General features: G+C 42.2%; 1 protein-coding gene across 1 annotated transcript in view; it reads right to left on the bottom strand.

Moving 5' to 3' along the window:
* Nucleotides 1-24,504, bottom strand: part of LOC142245930 (putative methyltransferase DDB_G0268948) — a 33,492-nt gene extending 8,988 nt beyond the window's left edge. Inside the window, exons 1-4 of the mRNA XM_075318938.1 lie at nucleotides 24,394-24,504; nucleotides 12,110-12,273; nucleotides 11,807-12,020; nucleotides 420-520 (exon numbers count right to left, since the gene is read on the bottom strand). Of these exons, the coding sequence (XP_075175053.1) occupies nucleotides 420-520; nucleotides 11,807-12,020; nucleotides 12,110-12,273; nucleotides 24,394-24,504 (590 nt within the window). The remainder of the gene's footprint in view (nucleotides 1-419; nucleotides 521-11,806; nucleotides 12,021-12,109; nucleotides 12,274-24,393) is intronic.

Below are 24,504 nucleotides of genomic sequence, written 5' to 3'. Positions count from 1 at the left end.
CAGGTTGAGTGGCATAAAAAGTGAGTAAAGACACCTGGAACCACAGCAACCGACTCGGACTCTTATTACTGGCGCCGCCACCCCACGCCTCAGCACCAAAGGCCATTGCCATCACTACTCCCCTCATCATCCTCCCCAGGGCCCACTCCCCCTTGTGGGAGTGCTAACATGCTGAGGGGGTGGACTAGTCGGGGGAAATAACGCCCTTGTGACAAGTCACTGTGCTCAGTAGCATCACATAAAGGATCTTTAGAAATACTTTTTCTACAGATCTCTTTATTTTTGTTACTAGATGCTGGGACAGTTAACCAGTAATTAGCAATATGGAAATCAGCATTACAGGGAAACTATAAATACTGGTCTTTTACAACAATGCTTTCATGAATAGAAAAGTGAACAACCAGCAAATAAAAACTTACCGTTCTTTGTCTTTTAATGGAATGGCATCATATATATATTGGTACTGATAAAACATGTCATGTGTTACATTATCAAAATACTGGTACAATACATCCCACACCTACAAAAATGTAAAATAAAAACCTATTAATAAAAACAAGCACTGAAGTTTTTAACATGATTGGTCTGGCCACAAGTTTTTATTCAGCCAAAATTTTGACAAAATAATGAACCTTAAATAAAGGAGGTAATTAAAAGTACAGTACAAGACAACCCCATTCTAATCACATAGTGATTGGTGCAGATGTGAAGCCGCGTTTTCAAGTGCTTTTATAGTACAGAAAAGCTTTGATTCCGCACATAAAAAAGTAACTGCAATTTTTCCATGCATTTTTTTTAAGTTTCACATAGAAGCCTCTAGAGAAAAATAAAGCATCAAAACCGCAGAGTTCATGAAATCACATCCACAATCAGTAGAAAAAAATGCAGCATTTATGCTACATGTGAACACGGACTAAATATGTCCAAGAAAAGTTGATGAGATATTATGAAATCTCCACCCTCGGAGCGTCTAAAGAGGCCGCTGCAGTGTACGCTTAGGGTGTTTTTTTCTCTATAAATATCTTTGTGGAGAATGAAAAGAAACACAAGCAAGAAAAGTGCTGTTGGATTTTTAAATGCCGAATCAAAGCTTTTCTGTAGTGTTAAAATGCATTAAAAACATGGATTCACATCTACACCAAACATTTATGAACTATTGGGGAAAACACATAAAAACGCAGCAAACACGCAATGAGAGAGGATTATTATTGTGCTGTGTGGTGCGGATACCTGCAGAAAAAATGCAGCATTTACGCTACGTGTGAACATGGCCTCAGCGATACATTTTATGGGTTTAATAGAGAAAAATAATCAATTGCGCCATGTTTTTACTCCATTTACTGATCCCCATAAATAATCTGATCACTGTGTTGTGCTGCTCGTTATGATTACAGGGACATCAAATATGTCCATGTTATTTGCTGATTTGTGATGTTTATGATTTTCTAAGAAAAAAAAACAAAAAAACACAATCAATTAAATTATTCTATTTTTTTTTAATTATTTTTAGGAATTCTATTACAATAAAAAAAAGTCTATTTTCCTCTACCTCTAGAAGACAAGAGATAGAAATGCTGGTCTGTACATTGGATCGCTATGTCCAGTGTAATCTGCTGTGTAAGAGTCTAGAATGCAGGTTCAGCTACATAAAATCCTTGGTTTATGATCATAGACCTTGTGGCTCAGCAGCTAAGGGCTACAGGAGCATGTTTTAAAGCTGCTGGTTTGATTCCAAGAGAGGTGTGAAATTAAAAGTTTTTTTTTTTAGATTTTTGTAACTTTTCTCAGTTTTTTATAGTAGTTTTATAGGAACAAAAGAATCCCCCTGCTTCTCTCACCTACATAGAGGTACAGTATCTACCTACCTACATCTCTATGTACAGTGCCTTGCAAAAGTATTCAGCCCCTTTGAATTTTTCAACCTTTTCCCACATTTCAGGTTTGAAACATAAAGATAAAAAGTGTTAACGTTATGGCGAGGAATCAACAAGTGGGACACAATTGTGAAGTTGAACGAAATTTATTGCTTATTTTAAAATTGTATAAAAAATAATAAACTGAAAATTGGGACGTAAAATATTATTCGACCCCTTTAAGTTTAAACTTTGTAGTGCCACCTTTTGCTGCAATTACAGCTGCAAGTCGCTTGGGGTATGTCTCTATCAGTTTTGCACGTCGAGAGACTGAAATTCTTGTCCATTCTTCCTTTGCGAACAGCTCGAGCTGAGTGAGGTTAGATGAAGAGCGTTTGTAAACAGCAGTTTTCAGCTCTTTCCACAGATTCTCGATTGGGTTCAGGTCTGGACTGTGACTTGGCCATTCTAACACCTGGATACATTTATTTGTGAACCATTCCATTGTACATTTTGCTTTATGTTTGGGATCATTGTCTCGTTGGAAGACAAATCTCTGTCCCAGTCTCAGGTCTTGCAGACTCTAACAGGTTTTCTTCAAGAATGGTCCTGTATTTGGCTCCATCCATCTTCCCATCAATTTTAACCATCTTCCCTGTCCCTGCTGAAGAAAAGCAAGCCCAAACCATGATGCTGCCACCATCATGTTTGACAATAGGGATGGTGTGTTCAGGGTGATGAGCTGTGTTGCTTTTAGGCCAAACATATCGTTTGGCTTTGTGGCCGAAAAGGTCGATTTTGGTTTCATCTGACCAGGGCACCTTCTTCCACATGTTTGGTGTGTCTCCCAAGTGGCTTGTGGCAAACTTTAAATGACACTTTTGATGGATATCTTTGAGAAATGGCTTTGTTCTTGTCACTCTTCCATAAAGGCCAGATTTGTGCAGTGTATGACTGATTGTTGTCCTATGGACACACTCTCGCACCTCAGCTGTAGATCTCTGCAGTTCATCCAGAGTGATCATGAGCTTGTTGCCTGCATCTCTGATCAGTCTTCTCCTTGTTTGAGATGAAATTTTTACACAACAGTATCACGGACCTGCCTGTTGCGTTACTTGGTCTTCATGATGCGTTCTGGGCTTTAAACAGAACACTGAGACTATCACAGAGCAGGTGCATTTGTATGGAGACTTGATTACACACAGATGACATATTTGTCATCAGTAATTTAGGACAACATTGGATCATTCAGAGATCCTCAATGAACTTCTGAAGGGAGTTTGCTGCACTGAAAGTAAAGGGGCAGAATAATATTGCACGCCCCAATTTTCAGTTTATTCTTTTTTACAAAAGTTTACAATAAGCAATACATTTCGTTCAACTTCACAATTGTGTCCCACGTGTTGTTGATTCTTCACCATAACATTGAAATTTTATGTTTGAAGCCTGACATGTGGGAAAAGGTCGATAAATTCAAGGGGGGCAAATACTTTCGCAAGGCACTGTAGTTGAATAATTTACCTCTGCTTTCTCTGCCTGAAATACAGATCAAGATTACCAAATCCTTATATGCCATTCAATGAAGGCCATGGCTCAATAGTAGAGCCTCTTCTTATGGAGAAAGAGTTCATGAGTTCTAGCTGTGCCCTGGTAAATCCAGGCAGATGAGAATTTAATTTTGCACTGCTCTTCTTGAGTTAATTTGTTCACTGCACTAAGGGTAGAAGCCGGGACAAGAGTAGTAATCAGCGGACTGTGGGAGAGAGCCCTCAAATTGAGACAGGCCCGTTGAATCTGGGATGTTGGGAGGTATGCTCTAGGAGTGCCACTCTTTACCATTGGTAACACAATTTTTCTGAGACCCCTCTCACCGTCTCTTCCAGTGTGCATCAGACAGCCCCAAGGGGTAATTTTGGGGTCAGCCCTTGCACATAGTGAAACAGCAGCATTGACACACTCAGTCCTACGAGATCCTTCATCTGGCTCTGTACCAGTTCCCATCCTCTGCATAATACGCTCCAAAGATCTCTTGTCTCAGTGGTAAATATCTTCTTATTTGTTCTCGGTGCAATACCCTCCAAGGGACACATTTTTTCATTTGAGAAGCCGTAAATCTCTCTGGTTGGGGATATGGCAGACGTCATCCCCAGGGGTAATTTTGGAGACCACCCTTACATATACTGGAACAGCAGCATTGACACACTCGATCCTATTAAGTTCTTCCCTAAGCTCTATACTAGTTCCCATCACCTGCATAATAAGCTCCACCGATCTCTTTATTTCAGTGGGAGATATCCTTTGATTTGGTCTTTGTACAATACTCTCCAAGGGATACATTCTTTCATTTGAGAAGCTGTACATCTCTGGTTGTGGATGTGGCAGACATTGTACCCAGGGATAATTTTGGGGGCTGCCCTTACACATATGGAACAGCAACTTTGCCACACTTGGTCCTATGAGGTCCCTCACCTGAGCTCTGAACCAGTTCCCGTCACCTGCATAATATGATCCACAGATTTCTTGTCTTGGTGGGAGATATCCTCTCATTTGTTCTCTGTGCAATACCCACCAAGGGACACATTCTTTCATTTGTGTATCTGTCAATCTCACTGGTTGTGCATGTGGCAGACGTCATCCCCATGGGTAAATTTTGGAGACTACCTTTACATATAGCAGCAGCATTGGCACACTTAATCTTATAAGTAGAGATTAGCAGACCTCAGGCTTGAGGCTTGGGCTCGGAAAATTACATAAAAATTCTCGTGGTGAGTATCGTGTTGTGCTTGTATGAGTGATTACATGCATTGTCCGCACTGCTGGAAGTTTTTGTTTGTCACAAATTAGGCTCCATTCAATGTGCCAGTGAGTATGGGATCAACGAGGGCACCCCAGATTTGGACTATGGTATACCTGGATTAGGGATTTGACAGGAAATTAATTGGAAAAGAGGGTGTCTTTTGTGTTTATTTATTTAATTAATTTCTCTTTTTATGTCTTTTCAGGTTCAACTTTGGAGAATATCGGAGGACATCAAAATGGATTACGGTGGACCTTTTGTACTTTTATAAATGTTTTAATAAATTGGTCAACAAGGGAGGGAGTCGTTTTTTTTCTTGTAATAAAAATGTTTTTATTACTTTCAAATAATGGAATTCGTAATGGGGGGTGTCTAGTAAATGCCCACCCATTACTATTACCAGGGCTTGATGCCAGCTGCCAAATCACAACTGCATCAACCCCATTTATTACCCTGTTTGCCACCGCACCATGAATGGGAAGAGCTGGGTCCAGCGCTAGAATTGGAAACGGCTGCAAGCTGCTATTGTTAGGTTAGAAAGAGCCAAATAACCATGGCCCTTCCCACCCTAATAATATCAGCCCCCAGTTGATTTCTGTACCTTGGCTGGTTTTAGAAAAATGGGGGGACCCCACATAATTTAAAAAAAGGACCGTATGTCATTTTTTTATCAAAAACATTTTTTAAAAACAGCTGGCTAGGTTAGCTATCACTCTATCGAGCTATTTAGTTATTTTTTTCTATCTATTGTATCAATTCTATTCTTTCTATTTTTTATCTATCTATCTATCATAGTCATATATCAATTATTCTACCATATTTTGTTTCTCCTTTAAAAAATACACAAAAAATGCGGCAAAACTCTTCTTTCATGTGCTTTTTGGGCCACAAACTGCATTTCTGTGTCCACAGGTAAAAAGATGCCCGCCCCTTCAACTACCCAGGCAGTGATTCCGACACCGTAAGATCCCCAACTGTGACCCCCACAGATCTCAGCACTGCAGTGAGTAACTGTCTCCTCTTTGTTACTATGTTTCATATTCAGTTTGCACCTGTCCACATTAGAAAGATAGGATGTGACATTGGTCTTTTTCTCAGTTTACAGGGTCATGCCTTCTGATTGAGCAGTCCTGGTCTTCAAACTTAGGCGGGCTTTGCATGTTGCGACATCACAAGCCGATGCTGCGATGTCGCACGCGATAGTCCCCGCCCCCGTCGCAGGTACGATATCGTGTGATAGCTGGCGTAGCGAAAATTATCGCTACGCCAGCTTCACATGCACTCACCTGCCCTGCGACTGTCGCTCTGGCCGGCGACCCGCCTCCTTCCTAAGGGGGCGGGTCGTGCGGCGTCATAGTGATGTCACACGGCAGGTGGCCAATAGTGGCGGAGGGGCGGAGATGAGCAGGATGTAAACATCCCGCCCACCTCCTTCCTTCCGCATATCCTACGGAAGCCGCGGTGACGCCGGTAGGAGATGTTCCTCGCTCCTGCGACTTCACACACAGCGATGTGTGCTGCCGCAGGAGCGAGGAACAACATCGGACCGTCGCGTCAGCGTAATTATGGATTACGCTGACGCTGCACCGATGATACGATTACGACGATTTTGCGCTTGTTAATCATATCATCTAGGCTTTACACACTACGATGTCGCATGCGATGCCGGATGTGCGTCACTTTCAATTTGACCCCACCGACATCTCACCTGCGATGTCGTAGTGTGCAAAGCCCGCCTTAGTTGATTTTAATGCTCCATTTGCAGGTTCCTCTTTGCCCATCAATTGTAGTTTTTTTTAACCCAAACAGAAGCATTTTTGATAGGGACCCAACAAATGGGAGGTCGCCTTGCCGCTGGCCTATGGGCTCACATAAAATCTGGCCAATTTTGTGTGCTAAGTATTTCAATTTTTATATGTTTTTTTTCATAGCAGTAATGCATGTCTATTTTCCCATATTCATTGTTCCACATATCTTAGTACTGCAATGAGCAACTGTCTCCTTTTTGTTACTATGTTTCATATTCAGTTTGCACCTGTTTAAATTAGAAAGATAGGATGCACCATCAGTCTTTTTCTTAGATATGTAAAAAAGCATCATGACAGCACCAGTAGAGCATTGCCTTTAGGTTATATAGGTAAAGCTTGGCGATTGGTGCTCTTGAAGAGGCAGTGCCTCCGTTTCCTGTGTGTTATGTACTAGACAGTTCAGGCAGCGCTTCCTCTCTCAACTGCGAACTTGGGCTAACCCATCCCCAAAAAGTGTGGAAAAAAGAAAAAGAGTGGGAGAAGAGTTTTGAGTTAGGTCGCCTGAGAGTGAGAGAGGAGAAGCTGTTTGTGTTTTGCCTGAGAATGATGGCTTCAGAAGAGGTACGGTGCCGGCTGCAAGAGATACGGCGAGCCAGCCATGAGAGAGCTTTGGTCACTGTTGAGTGAGTACCGGACTGAGACACTCCTAGGTTGGCAAATCCGAATAAAACAGTTCCCCCTGCCTTGCAAGGAGAAGTGCGCACCAACGAGCATCACAGCATTGAGCTCCTGGGAGTGGACTTGTTTCCTCTTAACTGTACCTTGAGTATTTACAGGAGGGCGCATTTAACAGGTTGTAGCATAGGCCTCCTTAGCTAGAGCATGGTATCTGTGCATCCTGAGTAGCGGAGGAGAGCTAGGTTGCTAGTGCAGTGCAATTGTAAATAGATTGTGCTTGCCGAGTTTTACTGTTGTGGTGATCCTTGTAATAGCTGGGGCAATATACTGTTGGTGAGCGCCAGCTATAAATTGCAGTGTGTTAAACTTTACGGGTTCCAGATTATCTACCCCTGCTCGCTTATATAAATGCTTATCTCCTGCCTGTTAATAAAGCTTTACCCTTGTTTCTGCAACCTCGTCCTGCGTACCGCAATTGAATCCTGCACTGCAGTTGTCCCTCAGCCATTGCTTCAAGTGGCGCAGCAAGCAGGGTAGAATTACCAAGATAGCGGCAGCAGACAACGGTGGGAATGTTATTGCTAATGCTGAAACTAATGTTAATGGGGGTGTGGTAGACAATGGTAGAACCCCTGCAAGGACCCTTCTGATGGGCACCATACTCAATGTGCTACTGAAATTTGATTGCAATAATATTCCCCTGGCCAACTGCGTGCCCTGGCTGCAGGGGGCCCTGAAGGTCCATAATATCAGCCCAGGCCTAGAAGTGGATATTGCCTTCACTACCCTCTGAAGGAGTTAGTGGGGTTCCTGGAGGAGATATACAGTGAGATCTCTAGTGCGTGATGTCTCCAGGCCACATTCTTCTATAGCCTGCTGCAGGAGGAAGAGGGTATCTCCTAGCATGCCTCAGCGTTGCAAGAAGTTCTAGCAGAGGTGCGAAAAAAAAAGCGAATGGGATAAATGGCATGGGTTGTGCTGACCGGATACTCTGGGAATAGTTTATTCTGGGACTCTACAACATACCGTTATGGTGAGTCCTGTCAGAGTGGGTTTAGGCAGACCTGGCCTCACATGTCTTCAAATTCCATCTGAGGCAGTGGCCCATCGCTAACTCTGATGGGAATCTGAACAGAGAAGGGGTGCTAGTCCAGGTGGTGCAAGACCTGCAGAAGGCCAATGTTAAAGATGTGGAAACCGAGGACACCTGCCAAAGAGTGTCAGAATAGCACCCAAACTCAATAAGAGCCACCATTAAACTCTCAACCCCTGCAGTAGTGCGGCACACTGTGGGCAAGGCGAAAAGGTAGGTCACTTCTCATAATAATGAGCATCTAATTGCAGGACGTCTCATCCTACGTGCCAAATTTTAAGGTGTTCCTGTGGACTATTTGGGGGACACCAGGTCACAATTAATGACCATGCCCAAGGCCTACTTCAATTGACACTTCCAGGTGATGGCCAAGCCAGAAAAGGAGACCCTGATCCAGGTGACTGTTGTCAAGCAACGACCAATCATGGTCACAGGGTTGTCTGGTTGAATGTTTGTGTCTGTAGGAAAAATGTAGGAAGTAAAGGAATCCTGTTAGTCACGCAGCCTGCTAAAGAAGATGTGCCAGGTGCCAGTGATAATGGGCAAGAACATCTTCCGTGAACAGGACCAGACAACAGAGAACAGTAGAGAAGGGTTTCACACCGCGCCAATGACCGACAATTCCTGTAAAACTCTGTTAAGCCAAGGTTCAGATGAGTTGTCCTTCTACAAGCCTTGCTCCTGACCTCCTTGTAGCATAAGTTACCTCCTGGTTTTCATCATCCATTCACTCTAATTTCCTTGTCTCACTTCTCTATGAACACCTGTTCAGGTCTCTAATGGAGAAGTCTTGTAGTATTGGATATCAGTTCAAGAACTATATACCCGGTATCAATCCACCATGGGGTACAGCATGTAGCTCATAGCCAGGTGTCAGGTAGAGACACCTGGCTATGAGCTACATGCTGTACCCCATGGTGGATTGATACCGGGTATATAGTTCTTGAACTGATATCCAATACTACAAGACTTCTCCATTAGAGACCTGAACAGGTGTTCATAGAGAAGTGAGACAAGGAAATTAGAGTGAATGGATGATGAAGACCAGGAGGTCACTTATGCTACAAGGAGGTCAGGAGCAAGGCTTGTAGAAGGACAACTCATCTGAACCTTGCTTAACAGAGTTTTACAGGAATTGTTGGTCATTGGCGCGGTGTGAAACCCTTCTCTACTGTTCTCTGTTGTCTGCCAATTGGGGACTGCTGCCGTGACCTGGAGTTACATGCTTGCATAGGAGTTGTGACTTTCACAACCCCCTTTGGTGAGTAGGATTGCATATTTAAGACCCCCTATATACCGGGGTAAGACCCTATTGCGCTTCTCTTTCCACAGAATTTTTATTCGTGAACAAGACCAGAACATGTTTATAAAGTGAGACCCTGGCTACTGGAAGAAGGCCACCTCACATAAACCTCTTCAGGAGGCCTTCCAACTATTAATCCACGTTGGTAGGACACAGAAGAGTGTCCCAGCCCACCAGTAAGTAGGGGTCATCCAGGTCTCTAGAAAAGGGCCTGTGGTCCTGCCCCCAAAGCAAGAAAGTGTGCTATGCCTGCCAGTCGGGACTTAACATAAACTTGAAGGGATGAAGTGCTTGTTGAGCTAGCAGTCCTGGGAAGAGTTGACCAGGAGGTTATGATAGCTCGCACGCTAGCTATGGTCTAACAAGGATGAGTCCTGGTAAGGGCTATAAATGTGGGTCCCTGAGAAGTCCGCTTGCCTCTGAGGAGAGAAATGGCCAGTGTACCTACATAGAAGTGAGGTGGTGAGGCAGAAGGAAGTAACCTTGTCTCCGGTGGAAGGTTCAGTGTGGAGGTCTCTGGGGGAATAGAAAAGACGCCGTCTCCAGAATGGAGTGGACGAACCATCCTGGAACAAATTAAGTTGAACATGAAATCTCTTGGCCCTTAGCATCTGCGGGCAGCAGTAGAAGATATGCTGTGGAAAAACCAGGCCTCATTCACTCACCAAGCTGAAGACTGGTTGTACCGAGGCCATCACCTACGAAATACCAATGGGGTACACTCGGCAAATCCCTCCCAAGGAAAGGGAAAACAGCAGGAGAAGAATTTGGGCAGGAACAAGAGACCTTGGGTCTCTTGAGAGTGAGCGAGAGAGGAGACACTGCCTGTGTTTTGAGCCAAGATCAATGGTTTGAGAAGAGGTAGAGTGCTAGCTGCAAGAGATACAGCGAGCAGGACCGTGAGAGAGCCTTGGTCACTATCAATCAAGTACCGGACTGAGACACTCCTAGGTCAGAGAGTCCGAATAGTAGAAGAGACATGACCCAGAGGAGACCTTGGGTCTGAGTGAGAAGACGAGTCCCCCTACTCTGCAAGGAGAAGTGCGCACCGACGAGCATAACAATACCAAGCTCCCGGGAGTGGACTTGTTCCCCCTCAACTGTACCATGAGTCTTTACTGCTGTGTGCACTTAATGTGCACACTTAATAGGGCATAGTGTAGACCTCCGTAGCCTGAGCACATTATGTGTGGCCAGAGTAGCAGAGGCTCACTAGGTTGTTAGTGCTGTGCAGTTGAAAATAAATTGTGCTTGCTGAATTTTACTGTTGCAGTCATCCTTGTAATAGTTGTGGCATCATATTGTTGGTGCACGCCAGCTAGAAATTGTAGTGTGTTAAACTATATTGTTGCCAGATTATCTACCCCCGGTCACTTATATATATGCTTACCTCCTGCCTGTCAATAAAGCTTAAGGCGGGCTTTGCACACTACGACATCGCAGGTGCGATGTCTGTGGGGTCATGTCGAAAGTGACGCACTTCCTGCGTCGCTCTCGACATCGTAGTGTGTAAATCCTAGGTGATACGATTAACGAGCGCAAAAACATCGTAATCGTATCATCGGTGTAGCGTCGGCGAATTCCATAATTACGCTGACGCGACGGTCCGATGTTGTTCCTCGCTCCTGCGGCAGCACACATCGCTGTATGTGAAGTCGCAGAAGCGAGGAACATTTGCTACCTGCGTCACCGCGGCTTCCATCGGCTATGCGGAAGGAAGGAAGTGGGCGGGATGTTTACATCCCGCTCATCTTCGCCCCTCCGCTCCTATTGGCAGCCTGCCGTGTGACGTCGCAGTGACGCCGCACGACCCGCTCCCTTAATAAGGAGGCGGTTCGCCGGACAGAGCGACGTCGCACGACAGGTGAGTGCATGTGAAGCTGCCGTAGCGATAACATTTGCAACGTCAGCTATCACAATGATATCACAGCTGCGACGGGGGTGGGGACTATCGCGCTCGGCATCGCAGCATTGGCTTGCGATGTTGCAGCGTGCAAAGTACCCCTTACTGTTACTCCATAAAAGTGTCATAATACTCTGACAGCATTATTGCCAGAAACCAAATGTGAGTCAGAAACTCATCCAGGCATCTTCCTCATGCTGTTCCCATTCAGTTTCAACACTTTTCTATCCATTGTAGAATTTTAACAGCCTTCCCAGAGCTACTTCCAATATCCTCTAGAAAATTATTCAAGTTTCCCATTGACTTGTTTTTGGTTTGTGTTTCGGAACAAATACACGAATAATAGAAATGATTCAGCTCGAGTAATCCAAAGCCGAATATTTTATTATTTGCCCATTTCTAATTACATCCAATATTCATCAGTAAGTTACCTCTGACATTACTTCATTCATCTTGTGTGAAGAATTGTTATATTCAAAGTCAGGAAATGGTTCAAAAGAATGGACAGCCAAGCATCCTCCTGTCTTCAGCACTCGATTTGCCTCATTAACAAACTTGTCTATAGTGAACCAATGAGCTGCTAAACCAGCATGTACCAGATCCACAGAAGCATCCTTCAGAGGTAACTTCTCAGCAGGAGCCACCCTACAGGAAGAGAACAGATTTTTGACAGTGTCACTTATGTCATATCCTCTCATATGAGCAGACAATTATAAATCCAGTTCAGTACTCACATGTATGACACATTTTTTGCCAGAGAAATTTGCTTAGCCACACTTATTTGGGAGTCACTGATGTCTAGTCCCAGGACCTTCTTGAAGTGAGGAGCTAGAGGTAAAGTGTAACGTCCAGTCCCGCAGCCAACATCCACCGCCATTTCAAGGGGCCGTCCATTTGACTTTAGAAAGGGTAGAGTACATTTTGTAACATTAAAATTCTTTGAATATACATTATGTTTAACATAATGAGTGATGTACATGCTAGGTATATACAACAATCCTTTAGTCATTTTATCCATTTACATACAAAGTGCATCTCAATAAATTAGAATATCGTCAAAAAGTTAATTTATTTCAGTAATTCAATACAAAAAGGGAAACGCAAAAAAAGTGATCTATTTCAAGTGTTTATTTCTGTTAATGTTGATGATTATGGCTTACAGCCAATTAAAACCCAAAAGTCATTATCTCAAAAATGTTTAATATTATATAAGACCAACTGAAAAAAAAATATTTTAAATTCATAAATGTTGGCCTACTAAAAAGCCTGTACAGTAAATGCACGCAATACTTGGTCGGGACTCTTTTTGCATGAATTACTGCATCAATGCGGCGTGGCATGGAGGCGATCAGCCTGTGGCACTGCTGAGGTGTTATGGAGGCCCAGGTTGCTTTGATAGCAGCCTTTTTGCTCATCTGCATTGTTGGGTCTGGTGTCTCTCATCTTCCTCATGACAATACCTTATGGAATCTCTATGGGGTTTAGGTCAGGTGAGTTTGCTGGCAAATCAAGCACAGTGATACTTTGGTTATTTAACCAGGTATTGGTACTTTTGGCAATGTGGACAGGTGCCAAGTCCTGCTGGAAAATAAAATTTCCATCTCCAAAAAGCTTGTCGGCAGAGGGAAGCATGAAGTGCTCTAAAATTATCTGGTAGACGGCTGCGCTGACTTTTGTCTTGACAAAACAGAGTGGCACTGGTCTTATACCCACAGATGACATTGCTCCCAAACCATCACTGATTGTGGAAAGTCACACTAGACCTCAAGCAGCTTGGATTGTAGCGTCTCCACTCTTCCTCCAGACTCTGGGACCTTGATTTCAAATGAAATGAAATATTTACTTTCATCTGAAAACAACACCTTGGACCACTGAGCAACAGTCCAGATCATTTTCTCCTTGGCCCAGGTAAGATGCTTCTGGCATTGTGTATTGAACGTGAGTGGCTTGGTACAAGTAATGCGACAGTTGTAGCCCATGTCCTGGATACGTCTGTGTGTGGCGGCTCTTGAAGCACTAACTCCAGCAGCAGTCCACTCCTTGTGAATCTCTCTGAAATTTTTGAATGGCCTTTTTTTAGCAATCCAATCAAGGCTGCAGTTTTCACGATTGTTAGTGCCCCTTTTTCTACCACACTTTTTCCTTCCAGTCAACTTTCCATTAATATGCTTGGATACAGCATTCTGTGAACAGCCAGCTTCATTAGCAATGACCTTTTGTGGCTTACCCTCCTTGTAGGGTGTGTCAATGACTGCCTTCTGGATATCTGTCAAATCAGCAGTCTTCCCCATGATTGTGTAGCCTACTGAACCAGACTAAGGGACCATTTTAAATGCTTAGGAAGCCTTTGCAGGTGTTTGGTGGTATTTATTCTAATTTTCTGAGATACTGACTTTTGGGTTTTCATTGGCTGTAGGCCATATTCAACAACATTAACACAAGTAAACACTTGAAATAGATCACTCTGTAATGACTCTATGTAATATATACATTTACCTTTTTGTATTGAATTACTGAAATAAATTAACTTTTTGATGATAGTCTAATTTAATGAGATGCACTTGTACATTCTGTATTCTCTATATTGGAGCACATTCCTACAGAAATTTTTGATTTTTAATCTAAAATTTGTGTATACTTTGGTAAGTCAGAATTTAGTGATAGTGCAAATATGGTTGGTTTGTTGCATTTATTTCGAGATATTGGCAATTTGTTTTCTTTGCTAATTTGTAAAAATGACAACAGGATGTGCAGTCATTTGGTAACAATAAACTGATAAGTTGTTCTGTTGATGTTAATGGAACATATTAACAGAATACCTGTAACATCTGTTTCTCAGAAGCTAATTCAAAGTTCACAACTAATATGGTTACTCTTCTTGTTATCACTTTTTCATAATGGCCATTGCAACAAAACAGAAAAATGCCAATAACGCTTCAAGCAAATATAACATAATAACCAAATTCTGGCTATTGCTCAAACTTATGAGTGTGTAGCCAATATTAGTTTTTGGGTGGAAACCTCTTTTAATATAACTATCCCCAATGGCAAAGTATCTGCTAAAAATGGAGTCTATCACAGCGCACCAGCTACAGTATGTTAGTGTAGAAATCTAACTGTACATCACAGACCATGCTATAGCAAGCAGATGTCAGCTGTGTTACACAGCTGGGATCTGCCTATAAGAGAAGCAAATGAAGCTATCTCTGATTCCTGCTATTTAATCATTTAAATACCTATTGTGCATTAGTACTGTGCTGGTGGGTTACCATGGAAGGAGAGGGACTGGAGAAGTCCGCATTGTTGGCATGTTGGTATTCCTATGAAGCCCTTTCTTCAAAGGAGACCGGGAGGATGGTTAGTGGTTTGTTCTGTGCTGCCAGTCAAATATGATGCTGCGTGTTATTCCAAAAACGTGGTCTATTACGTCAACGTGTTTTGAACCTGCCTCCTTTCTTCATCAGGAAAAAAGAAAACCACAATACAAGAATACAATATCAATAAGCTAATTGAGGTTTGACATTTGAATTTGAGCTTGAAAAGAGCAGATGACTTGTCAAAGTTCAATAAGTATTATGCTACTAGAGCGAGAGAGAAAAAACAATAAAAAAAAAACATTTATTCAAAATTACTGTTGTGTACAAAGATATGTTAGAAAAAGTTAGAATAAAAAAGGGAGAATAAAAGGAAAAGTAAATTATAGAAAGAAGAATAAATATTACAATTATTTGGCATCCGAACTGGTGATTGATGTGAGTAAATGTAAGGTGACCGGACTACATGATCCTCTTTAAACTGTTACATATCATGTGCTCTTCTGGAGCTCAAATTCAAAACCTTTAAATCTTTGTTAGCTTATTGATATTATACTTTTGTATTGTGGGTTCTTTTTCCTGATGAAGAATCAAGGCAGCTTCGAAACACATTGAATTAATAAACCACGTTTTTTTGGAATGACGCACAGCATCATCTTTGACCAGCAGCACAGAACAAACCACTAACCATTCTTCCTTCCTATTAGCTCTTTGAGCCCGTAGATCTGCAGCAGCGGTCATTAATATACCTTATTTCATCCATCTAGGTGAGCACATATGATCATCTACTTTACCATTTTTTCTCGGAAAAAAACCATTGTGCTGTTTCTTCTTCCTAGCATTGCTTCAAAGGAGAGTGTCATTTTTCCTATATATGGCAAAACTAGTATTGCGAAAGAAAGACTACGAAACGCGCGTTGGGGGCTGTCCCTGATATGTACATTTCTACTAAACGCTGATATACCACCACTGTATGTGCACGTATATTCTGTACTATAGCTAATATATATACCACCTGTTATATACCATTTGGTATGCACACTTCTATTTAATACTGATACCACCACTGGTTTAATAACTAAGCTAGTATATTCATATGAACTCAGTACAATGGCTGATTTATATACTATCTGATTTAACCATTCCATTATACACAGCAATTATTTACTAGTGTCTGTACAGGGCATACTAATTCCCCCATTTTGAGTATATAGTAATTTCATTTTATACATGCACTTTACATTGTATACTTATACTTTATTGTGGATGACTTGTATATACTTTGCAATTATTAATTTTACAGTTCACCTATTGTCTATTTTTACACTAGTACTACATGTCCATACAGCAACCGCATGGCTGAAGTTTTATACAACTTAATCTACTGAATCTAAATATTCTATCTACACACAGTAACTACAGTGCTGGCCAAAAGTATTGACACCAATGCAATTCTGTCAGACAATACTCAGTTTCTTCTTGAAAATGATTGCAATCACGAATTCTTTGGTATTATTATCTTCATTTAATTTGTCTTCAATGAAAAAAAAAAAAATTGTCATAAAGTTAAATTGGATATAATTCCACACCAAACATAAAAGAGGGGGTGGACAAAAGTATTGGCACTATTTGAAAAATCATGTGATGCTTCTCTAATTTGTGTAATTAACAGCACCTATAACTTACCTGTGGCACCTAACAGGTGTTGGCAATAACTAAATCACACTTGCAGCCAGTTGACATGGATTAAAGTTGACTCAACCTCTGTCCTGTGTCCTTGTGTGTACCACATTGAGCATGGAGAAAAGAAAGAAGACCAAAGAACTGTCTGAGAACTTGAGAATCCAAATGGTGAGGAAGTATGAGCAATCTCAAGGCTACAAGTCCATCTCCAAAGACCTGAAAGATCCTGTGTCTACGGTGCGTAGTGTCATCAAGAAGTTTAAAGCCCATGGCACTGTGGCTAACCTCCCTAGATGTGGAAGGAAAAGAAAAATTGACGAGAGATTTCAATGCAAGATTGTGCGGATGGTGGATAAAGAGCCACGACTAACATTCAAACAAGCTCAAGCTGCCCTGCAGTCCGAGGGTAGAACAGTGTCAACCTGTTCTATCTGTCGGCGTCTGAATGAAAAGGGACTGTATGGTAGGATACCCAGGAAGACCCCACTTCTTACCTCGAATACTTAAAAAAGCCAGGCTGGAGTTTGCCAAAACTTACCTGAGAAAGCCTAAAACGTTTTGGAAGAATGTTCTCTGGTCAGATGAGACAAAAGTAGAGCTTTTTGGGAAAAGCCATCACCATAGAGTTTACAGGAAAAAAAAAGAGGCATTCAAAGAAAAGAACACGGTCCTTACAGTCAAACATGGCGGAGGTTCCCTGATGTTTTGGGATTGCTTTGCTGCCTCTGGCACTGGACTGCTTGACCGTGTGCATGGCATTATGAAGTCTGAAGACTACCAACAAATTTTTATATCACAGGGAAAGAAATAAGGATTTTTTCCTTTCCCAAATAGGAGTATACAACGTCACAGTAATTTCAAAATTTTATTATTATCAAAAGAAAATCCACACACAAGAAAAAACCATACAATAAAAAGTGAGTTGCAGTCAAATGAGAAGAGTATATACGGGTTTGAATGGTATTATGTTGCACAATGACATTCAATAAAGTGACATGTGCTGTATATCTAATCATCAAAAAGAACCTGGTTAGTCAGATTATATTGCACCAAGAATGTAATAATAAAGTGACAAGTGCAAGAGCCTATTGTAATAACAATATGGGTCTGTGCAAAATTCCTGCAGATACAATATTATTGCACAACCCTCATAGGCCTTTCATATATGGCACAACAATAAATATAGTCACTGCCAGTATCACATTCATGAATTCCAACCGCTCCTGCATGCACCGCTACGGTACCACCTGCTGAAAGTAGCTGTACCGCGTGGAATTATCTGCTATGTATGCACAAACGCAGATGCGTCCCGTGCAAGGTGGAACCGCAGGGAGTACGATCAAGAGCGGCCAGGAGAATGAATGGGACACTGCAACATTATTGGAACAGACCAGAATCAACAGCAGTTATGGTCCTATAATGTAAATATGTGCTAAATCAAAGTTGCTCAAAAAGGATGATGCCGTAACCACGCACTGCGCAACTTCACATGTGCTCACTAAATGCGCTCACCATAACGGTATAGCGCAATTAAGCGTGAATACATACACAGAATATCGTATCCACCGCATCACAGAAGAGCAACACTATACCTGGGATGATGATATCACCGCGAACACCCGATTCCCCGACACGTGTTTCGCTCCCTGTTGAAGGCGGGAGCGAAACACGTGTCAGGGAATCGGGTGTTCGCGGTGATATCATCATCCCAGGTATAGTGTTGCTCTTCTGTGATGCGGTGGATACGATATTCTGTGTATGTATTCACGCTTAATTGCGCTATAGCGTTATGGTGAGCGCATTTAGTGAGCACATGTGAAGTTGCGCAGTGCGTGGTTACGGCATCATCCTTTTTCAGCAACTGGGATTTAGCATATATTTACGTTATAGGACCATTACTGCTGTTGATTCTGGTCTGTTCCAATAATGTTGCAGTGTCACATTCATTCTCCTGGCCGCTCTTGATCGTATTCCCTGCGGTTCCATCTTGCACAGGACGCATCTGCGTTTGTGCATACATAGCAGATAATTCCACGCGGTACAGCTACTTTCAGCAGGTGGTACCGTAGCGGTGCATGCAGGAGCGGTTAAAATTCATGAATGTGATACTGGCAGTGACTATATTTATTGTTGTGCCATATATGAAAGGCCTATGAGGGTTGTGCAATAATATTGTATCTGCAGGAATTTTGCACAGACCCATATTGTTATTACAATAGGCTCTTGCACTTGTCACTTTATTATTACATTCTTGGTGCGTTATAATCTGACTAACCAGGTTCTTTTTGATGATTAGATATACAGCACAGGTCACTTTATTGAATGTCATTGTGCAACATAATACCATTCAAACCCGTATATACTCTTCTCATTTGACTGCAACTCATTTTTATTATATGGTTTTTTCTTGTGTGTGGATTTTCTTTTGATTATAATAAAATTTTGAAATTACTGTGACGTTGTGTACTCCTATTTGGGAAAGGAAAAAAATCCTTATTTCTTTCCCTGTGATATAATCATTACTCGTGGAGTGTCCGTTGATGGATTTTACCAAATTTGTGGTTCTACCAACAAATTTTGCAGCATAATGTAGGGCCCAGTGTGAGAAAGCTGGGTCTCCCTCAGAGGTCATGGGGCTTCCAGCAGGACAATGACCCAAAACACACTTCAAAAAGCACTAGAAAATAGTTTGAGAGAAAGCACTGGAGACTACTAAAGTGGCCAGGAATGAGTCCAGACCTGAATCCCATAGAACACCTGTGGAGAGATCTCAAAATGGCAGTTTGGAGAAGGCCCCCTTCAAATCTCAGGGACCTAGAGCAGATTGCCAATTAAGAATGGTCTAAAATTCCAGCAGAGCATTGTAAGAAATGCATTGATGGTTACCGGAAGCGGTTGCTCGCAGTTATTTTGGCTAAAGGTTGTGCAACCAAGTATAAGGGGTACTTTGCACACTACGACATCGCAGGTGCGATGTCGGTGGGGTCATGTCGAAAGTGACGCACTTCCTGCGTCGCTATTGACATCGTAGTGTGTAAATCCTAGATGATACGATTAACGAGCGCAAAATCGTCGTAATCGTATCATCGGTGTTACGTCGGCGAATTCCATAATTACGCTGACGCGACGGTCCGATGTTATTCCTCGCTCCTGCGGCAGCACACATCGCTGTGTGTGAAGTCGCAGGAGCGAGGAACATCTCCTACCGGTGTCACCGCGGCTCCCATCGGCTATGCGGAAGGAAGGAGGTGGGCGGGATGTTTACATCCCGCTCATCTCCGCCCCTCCGCTCCTATTGGCCACCTACCGTGTGACGTCGCAGTGATGCCGCATGACCTGCCCCCTTAATAAGGAGGCGGTTCGCCGGCCAGAGCGACGTCGCACGGCAGGTGAGTGCATGTGAAGCTGGCGTAGCGATAATGTTCGCTACAGCAGCTATCACAATGATATCGCAGCTGCGACGGGGGCGGGTCTATCGCGCTCGGCATCACAGCATCGGCTTGCGATGTCGCAGCGTGCAAAGTACCCCTTAGGCTAAGGGTGCCAATACTTTTGTCTGGCCCATTTTTGGAGTTTTGTGTGAAATGATCAATGATTTGATTTTTGTTTCATTCTCTTTTGTGTTTTTTCATTGCAAGCAAAATAAATGAAGATAATAATTCTAAAGAATTTGTGATTGCAATCATTTTCAAGAAGAAACTGAGTATTATCTGACAGAATTGCAGGGGTGCCAATACTTTTGGCCAGCACTGTATGTACCCGTCTCCCTATAGAATATACCTTTTATATATTTGATCTATTGGGGGTGATCTGTATATACTTTTCAACCATTTGTTCTATATGGCAAAAGGGAAATCTATATTCTCTTAGAAATATATCAATTGTCTATTATTGTCATATCATATATACCCTTGGGATTTTTTCACAATACCATGACTTATCCCTTTTATTATTTTTTTTACTTATCCCTTTTAAAAGAAAAACATTTTTTAATTGATTGATATCAATACAATTTATATATTTTTAATATATTGCCAGTGCATTTTGTTTATCGGTGTTATATTTACAGACCACATTGTCTTTTACAGTTAAGATTTTTTTTTTAAAACCACTAAATCATATATTTTAAAAAAAAACCCTTACAGATTTGGGAATCACTCTAATCGCACTAATCATTAGAAACATATTAGCAGGTCATTTTTAAGTCACAATGAATGGTTTAAAAAAAAACCCTGAAAATACTGAAAAGTTCTATTGGATGTGGTAAATCCGCAGGTAAAAAACATACAAATGTTTTTACTGCACTTTTGCAGCAGAAACTCAATAAAAATGTATGTAATCTGCAGATAACTGTATCAATAAACTTTTGTCAAACCTAAATACCAGGAAGTATCAAAAACAAAGCAAAAACGTCAAAAACGTACTAAAAACACATAAAAAAACGCAAGTTACCTAATTTACTTAATAGGTGCAGACATGATGCAGAGAATCTACAATATCAAAAACTCACTAAAAGCTCATAGTGGGAACGTAGTCTTACATTTCTATTTTCATAAACATTCTAATTTAGGAGCATTTTTTCCTCACACATGGCTAAAAGACAGTATTAATGTATTGTTATTTTATGGGGAATACAAGTATGTCATAAAATAGTCTTTCAAAAAGATGTAGTGAAAATTGCGAAGAGAAAAAGTCCATCACAATAAAAATAAATACTAATTCATGCAACCAATCATGGACAAATAGAATGGACTAATCACCAAAAAGGCAAGAAATAACAGCAAAAAATCATGATCAGACATCCATAGGAATATAGTATTTATTAATAAGGAACAGTGAATAATTGTGGAATACAAATAGAGCCAGTGGTGGAAAGAAACAAAAAGCTGTTGACCTGCCAGTCATAAAAATATTATATATATATATATATATATATATTTATATATATATACACTCTCAAAGTTATAAAGAAATATAGTATATAAATACAGATACCTGATTTTACAGTATATAACCAGTAAGGCAGTGCATATATAAGAGGAGACATTAATGATGTATACAACCCTCTTGCTGACAGAGGCAATATATATGTGGAGCACCAAAATTCAAGGTGCGGACTATATAAATATATATATATATACATATATATATATATATATATATAGATGTTGTTGTGTGTAGTTACCAAGTGTTTGTGTAGGGCGCTGTACATATTCTGGGTGTTGTCTGGGTGTGGCGGGGGGTGAGAGCGGTGTTGTATGTGTGTTGCGTTGTTTGTGGAGCGCTGTGTGTCTGTCGCGTTGTGTGTGTGTGTGTTGCGCAGTTTGTGTGGGTGTGGTGTGTTTTGGGGGGAGGTATGTTTTGTGCAATGTGTGTGTGTTGTGCGATAGCGATATGTGCGTATATTTATCTATGCCGCGGTGTTTGTGTGTTGGGTGTTGTGTGTGTGCAGCGTTGTCTGTGTGTGTGGGTGTCTGTGTATGGCGGTGTTTGTGGTTCCCTGTGTGTGTGTGTGTGTGTTGGGGGGAGGTGTGCACCTCCCATCGTGCTCCATCCCCCATGCTGCGCACCCCCCATCATGCCCCATCCCCTATGCTGCGCATTCCCCATCGTGCTCCATCCCCCATGCTGCGCACCCCCCATCGTGCTCCATCCCCCATGCTGCGCACTCCCCATTGTGCTCCATCCTCCATGCTGCGCACTCCCCATCGTGCTCCATCCTCCATGCTGCGCACTCCCCATCATGCTCCATCCCCCATGCTGCGCACCCCCCATCGTGCTACATCCCCCATGCTGCGCACCCCCCCATCGTGCTACATCCCCCATGCTGCGCACTCCCCATCGTGCTACATCCCCCATGCTGCGCACTCCCCATCGTGCTACATCCCCCATGCTGCGCACCCCCCATCAGGCTACATCCCCCATCGTGCTACATCCCCCATCGTGCTACATCCCCCATGCTGCGCACTCCCCATCGTGCTACATCCCCCATACTGCGCACCCGCCATCATGCTACATCCCCCATGCTGCGCACTCCCCATCGTGCTACATCCCCCATGCTGCGCACTCTCCATCGTGCTACATCCCCCATGCTGCGCACTCCCCATCGTGCTACATCCCCCATGCTGCGCACCCCATCGTGCTACATCCCCCATGCTGTGCACCCCCCATCGTGCTACATCTCCCATGCTATAATAGTTCTCCTATTATACTCAGAGAGGAGTATAATAGGAGGACTGTAATAGGAGGAGTAGTCATGGGGGGAGAGGAGTATAATGCCGGCTCCCTGCACATGTGTACCGGGAGCCGGTGTACACTGGTAACTATGATATACATCGGGTAACTAAGGGACCTTAGTTACCCGATGTGTATAATGGTTACCAGCGTTCACGGGCTCCGTCAAGATCCCAGCATTGCAAGGTTATGTCTGGCGCTGCTGGAATCGTGACGGAGCCGGTGTACACTGGTAACTATGATACACATCGGGTAACCAAGGGACCTTAGTTACCCGATGTGTATAATGGTTAACAGCGTTCACGGGCTCCGTGAAGATCCCAGCATCGCAAGGTTATGTCTGGCGCTGCTGGGATCGTGACGGAGCCGGTGTAGAAGCAAGCGATATCCCAGGATGTTGTGAGTGTGTGGATGTGATGTGTGAGGTGTGTGTGAGAGTGAGTGTGATCTGATGTGTGTGTGTGTACTCACCTGGGAGTCGGAGCTCCGTGTCAGTTGGGCCAGAGCGAGCGTGCATTGCGTGAGGGGGGCGGGGCCTGCAGAGAGCCGGGGCGAGAGGCCAATCCGTGTGGGGGGGCGGGGCCATGGCGAGCCCAGCGGCCAATCAGCTTTGTGTCACCGTAAGGACACAATTTTGGAGCATGACAGACAGACAGACAGACAGACAGACAGACAGAATAAGGCAATTATATATATAGATATGCCCTAAATATATAAAGGAGTTACATCAAGACCAGATCATGATGACCAAAGCCCTTATAAATACAGGGGCACCAAAATTCAAGGTGCAGAAAATATATATATATATATATATATATATATATATATATATAAAAATGTATATCTGAATATTGCACATATTCCATAAATATATAAGGAAGTTACATCCTTAGCTGTTCCCGTGCTTTCTCAGGTGATTATAATGCATGGACTATGTCATATTATCTCTGGAGATGTGGTTCCTCTCCTCTTGCATTAGTATATGCACCCCCATACTATCATTGGACTTCCCTGTATGTTTATTTGGGCTTTGGTCTTCATGACCTGGTCTTGATGTAACGTCTTTAAATATTTAGGGCATATGTGCAATATTCAGATATACAGTTAGATATATACTCTGCATCTTGAATTTTGGCACTCCTCATATAATAATAATAATAAAAATAATAATCATCTTTATTTCTTTAGTGCCAACATATTCCACAGCACTTTACTATCCAGAAGGATCATATACAAACAAGTAACAGTTATGGAAAATACAATATTTAGAGGGAAAAAAAGACAACCCTGTTCGTGAGAGCTTACAATCTACAATGAAATATGGGAGGGGGGGGGTGGGCAAGGTACAAGTGCTTATTTACAATGACAATCCAGCCATCTCAAGGAAATGGGGGATATATATATATAGTCTCTGTCAGCATGTGGGTTGTATACATCATTAATGTCTCCTCTTATATATACACTACCTTAATGGTTATATACTGTATAATCAGGTTTCTATATTTATATACTATATTTCCTTCTAGCTTTGAGGTTGTGTATGTATATGGTTATAATATTTTATGATTGGCGGGTCAACAGCTTTTTGTTTCTTTCCACCACTGACTCTATTTGTATTCCACAATTATTCACTGTTCCTTATTAATAAATACTATATTCGTATGGAGGTCTGATCGCAATTTGTTGCTGTTCTTTCTCATAAAATAGACATGCGCAATTAACAAAAAGGTACAAATAGGATGGGAATTCTTACTTTACTCAGTATCTTACCTTCTTATGATACTTACTTTTGCTTTCACATAAGATAAAACTATATTGGTGATTTCACTGGAGACTGGAATCATATACTTTTGATAAGTTAATGAAAATGCTGACTTGTTGAATAAGTGGACGGCCAT

Source organism: Anomaloglossus baeobatrachus, chromosome 7, assembly GCF_048569485.1.
Source record: "Anomaloglossus baeobatrachus isolate aAnoBae1 chromosome 7, aAnoBae1.hap1, whole genome shotgun sequence".
NCBI classification, from domain to species: Eukaryota; Metazoa; Chordata; class Amphibia; order Anura; family Aromobatidae; genus Anomaloglossus; species Anomaloglossus baeobatrachus.
The sequence above is the reverse complement of the archived record's forward strand: the minus strand, read 5'-3'. Positions and strand labels throughout refer to the sequence as shown.